This window comes from Benincasa hispida, chromosome 10 (genome assembly GCF_009727055.1).
Source record: "Benincasa hispida cultivar B227 chromosome 10, ASM972705v1, whole genome shotgun sequence".
In the NCBI taxonomy this organism is placed as follows: domain Eukaryota; kingdom Viridiplantae; phylum Streptophyta; class Magnoliopsida; order Cucurbitales; family Cucurbitaceae; genus Benincasa; species Benincasa hispida.
Window position 1 is genome coordinate 19,537,581 of NC_052358.1, and position 3,848 is coordinate 19,541,428.

Genomic DNA, 3,848 nt, shown 5'->3' on the forward strand with positions numbered 1-3,848 from the left:
TTTTCGGCCCACTTCTCTGGTCTAGTTTCATTCTTCAAGCTGACCTATGTGAGAGTCACTCACACCGGTGTGGTATCAAGTCTATGGTGCCTAAGCTAGTATAGGGAATGTATAGTTCAGATAAGCATAAAAAGAGTAAGGTCAATGCTCTCTTTTGAAGTTTACTTACTTCTTTCACTTATGGGTTGTTGAATGAGGCTATTTATACATCCTTCCTATGATACTTGCCTCAAGTTACATGTAATGTCGGCGTTGAGGTTGCATGGTGCCAAGATTGAACTTGGCTAGGTTATTTCCTAATTCGTATATATTCTTCAGCTCGGCTAGACTGCCCGAAACTCGAAGTTCTTCCTTTAAAGATGCATGTTTTCTCATATTGTCTCTCATTCTTTAGGTTTGGACCCGTTTGTGAACTTTGAGTCTTGCTTTAGCAACTCTGAAAATACTAGTGTGAACAAAAGTTAGTACTTTGTTTTATTTACTAAAAAGAATTTCCACCAGTCTTACTTTTCACCAAATGTAAAGTTGAAATTACAAGGTTTCTTGTGTTTGGTGATTTGATTGCAATAAATCCGCCACCTCATTGAATAACCATATCTCCTCAAAGGGCCCACCCCCACGTTCTAACTTTTTTTTTTCCCTCACGGTCCTTGGATTTATTATTACTTTGAAATTTTCAGTTTTTTTTTCCTATCCCCATTTGAAAAAAAATTTGTTATTTTGTCCCCAATTAACTACCAAATTTCAAAATCCTTCTGTCTTTTGTACTTTCTTTTAAACCTTTTATTGTTTATAATATATTTTTTGCTTCTTTGGTTTGCCCTCTAGCTTTCATGTGTGGTTCTTTTTGTTAGATTTGAATTTGTTGCATCAATTCTCCAAGTATTTGTAGTGAATTTATTATTTTGTCTCCTTTCATTTTAATATGTTTTTTTAAGTTCAATTATACGAATAGTGGATTTAAGCCTTTAACGTATTAATCAGTTTTTTCTTTAACAATGTGGGTAAAGAAATCGAACCTTTGATCTCAAAATTTGTAGTTAAACTATGCTTCAATGGGTCTTTTGTTTGTGTTATTACCTTAATTTCTCATTAGTAATGGAGCACTTTAAAAACCCTAATAGTTAATTATTAATCAAATGAATAAATAAAGTATATCTCCATAATGTAGGTTTTTTTATTAATAAATATATTAAAAATCATTAATTGCAAAAAATAGAATAAATTATGCTTAAATACTATTTTGGCCTCTATACTTTGAAATTTGTTTGATTTTAGTCACTCTACTTTCAATTCCAATTTAAATCTCTATACTTTTAATAAATCTTAAATTTGATCTCGAATACTAGTTTATTGTTGGTTTTCTTTAAAAAAAAATGTTGTCTATAACATTTTTACTATATTTTATTTTCTTGCATAAAAATAAATTTTAAATTTGGTCCCGAATACAAGTTTATTGTTGGTTTTTTTAAAAAAAAAAACTTTTTAGTATCTATAGCATTTTTTCTATAAATTTTGAAAATATATTCACTTTTTTTTTCATGAAAATTATTATAATTATTTAATTAATTTTAGTAAAAATTAACTTTGAGGAATTAAATTTAAGATTTATTGAGGATATGGAGCTAAAATTGAACTATTAAAAGTATAGAAACTAAAATTGAACTAACTTCAAAATATGGGACCAATAACCCATAAATTAATAAACGAAATTAAACTTGTTGTATTTTTTAAATAATAATTATAATAATTGGGAGTAGAATTATGAAAAAGAAAGCAAGGAAGAGTAAGGGCAAGGTTGGTATTAAGGGAAAAAAAACGCCTCCAACTACTAACGGGAAACAGAATATTCCGTTGTGAAAGCACATGCAGAAGGAGCCAAACTAAAAAAACTCCCCCCGTGAACCCCGAATTACCCCCACTTCTAATTTTTTATCACGTTTATGTCCCTACCTCTCTACCGCATATCTCGCCCATCACAACATCCCTTCCTTTTTTTTGTTTTTATCCATTTATTTTATGAAATATGTGAATAATTAAGAGGTCTGTAATTCGAATCTTCACTCTATTACAAAAATGATCTATCTTTTGATTCTTTGAAATTATTTTTGAAAGAGTAATATTCAATGATGCAACCACCCATCTCAATGGATCTACTTCAATTATAAAGAAAATGTTACTACTAAAGTATATTTTTTAAAAGAATAATAATGATAAATTTGACACGTGACAACTTATGATTGTACACTTGATAGACTACATAAAGATGAATGCAATCCAATATGCGCGTAGGACATATCTTTCAATTTCAACCATTAAAGGAGCGTTTGAGTCTCAAGTTGCCTTAGATGAGTGAACTATAGCCTTCAGTCTCCCATTATAATAGTCGAAGTTTCCAATTATTATAACTCATACTTAGTTACCATAGAACTCATTTTGTAACCGTTCTCTCTCATTTTGTAATTTGATTAAAATGGTTTAACACAGTCTATTATAATTTCGACTAAAATTACACTCAAATATAGATTATGCACATCAAACACTGACTATAATAATCGACTTAGTGGTCCCAGGTTCAAATAATGTCATTCTTAGTGTGGTTGAACTAAGAAAATGGGTAGATAAAGAAAAGTTAAAAAAAAAAAATGAAATCTCCCCCATCAGCGGCGAGGAATGGTACATTCGTACGGTGGGTATTTTTCGAGGTTTGTTTGTTCACTGAGAAAGTGTGGCAAAAAATTAATCTCTCTGTTCCGGCGCCGCCGTCGCCATCCCTAATTCAAACTTCAAACACATCCTTCCTTATCAGATTTCATACCAAGATTCCCTAATTCAATCAACATTTTCCCACAAAACCCACTAACTTTCTCGGAATCCAAACAGAAATTACAGAGGAATATAGAAATTCCGATTTGATTTCAGTATTTTCACAGTCCAATTCAATCCATGGAGTATCAAATTCATCCTTCCAAAAAAGAAAAACAAAAAGGCAAAATCAAAATCTCGTATCGTCTTCTCCGAAGGAAGGGTGTTTTATATTTACATCAAAACCAAGAAGACGATCCATCCATCCATCCATCCATCGATGTCTACAAAGAAAAGGAAAAATTAAAAACAGAAAAAGGGTAATTCACGACTGCCCTAGAGGAAATCGCCGGAGAGAGAAGAAAGAAGATCGTTGAGATCACGTGAGTCGTGGTCACCGATTCTGATAGCTTCAAGTACTCGTTCGAAAACCAGCACGTGACAGGGGATTCGAAGAACTCCTTTCTGTTCATAACCGTACTCTTGAGCCGATTTCTCGAGTAAAGTTACGAAAACCGGGTGGTTGAGTAACTCGGCGCTGACGGCGAACCGTTCCATCTCGTCGCCGACGTAGACCGGGACGTGGCCTTGAGGAACCGGAACGGCACCTTCCGATCTGGAGCGACGGAATTTGTTAGCGGCGGCGGCGCGGAAGGAGTGAGCACGGCCGGGGCGTTGGGCGGCGACGGCGTCGGTGGGGCGGAGGAGGCAGTAGTGGGATTGGGAGGAGTCGGCGACACGGGAGAGACGGCGGATGAGCTGCTTCATAACGGAAAATGTTGGAAGAGAGAAAGAGGAATTTGGGGGTTTGTGAAACAGAGGGAGGGAAGGGAATGAGTATATAAAGTGAGAGAATGGGGAAATTTTTTTATTTTTATTTTTATTTTAAATCAAATTGGAAAAAAAAATATTAATAATGAAATTATGATGATGAAATAGGAAGGGAAGGTTGAGAGACTTTGTGAGAGGTACAGGTAAAGCGTACTTTCAAGGTACAAACCAAGTCCCTTCTTTCTTCTTCACCCACTTTTTCATATATTTTT

The 3,848-nt window shown here is 34.1% G+C and overlaps 1 protein-coding gene across 1 annotated transcript; it reads right to left on the reverse strand.

The window, feature by feature from the left end:
* Positions 1 to 2,897: 2,897 nt before the first annotated feature.
* Positions 2,898 to 3,642, reverse strand: LOC120088589 (auxin-responsive protein SAUR71). The gene has a single exon (XM_039045991.1). It carries the CDS (start codon positions 3,571 to 3,573, stop codon positions 3,142 to 3,144), a length of 432 nt encoding a protein of 143 aa, XP_038901919.1. The 5' UTR covers positions 3,574 to 3,642; the 3' UTR covers positions 2,898 to 3,141.
* Between the last annotated feature and the right edge of the window lie 206 nt (positions 3,643 to 3,848).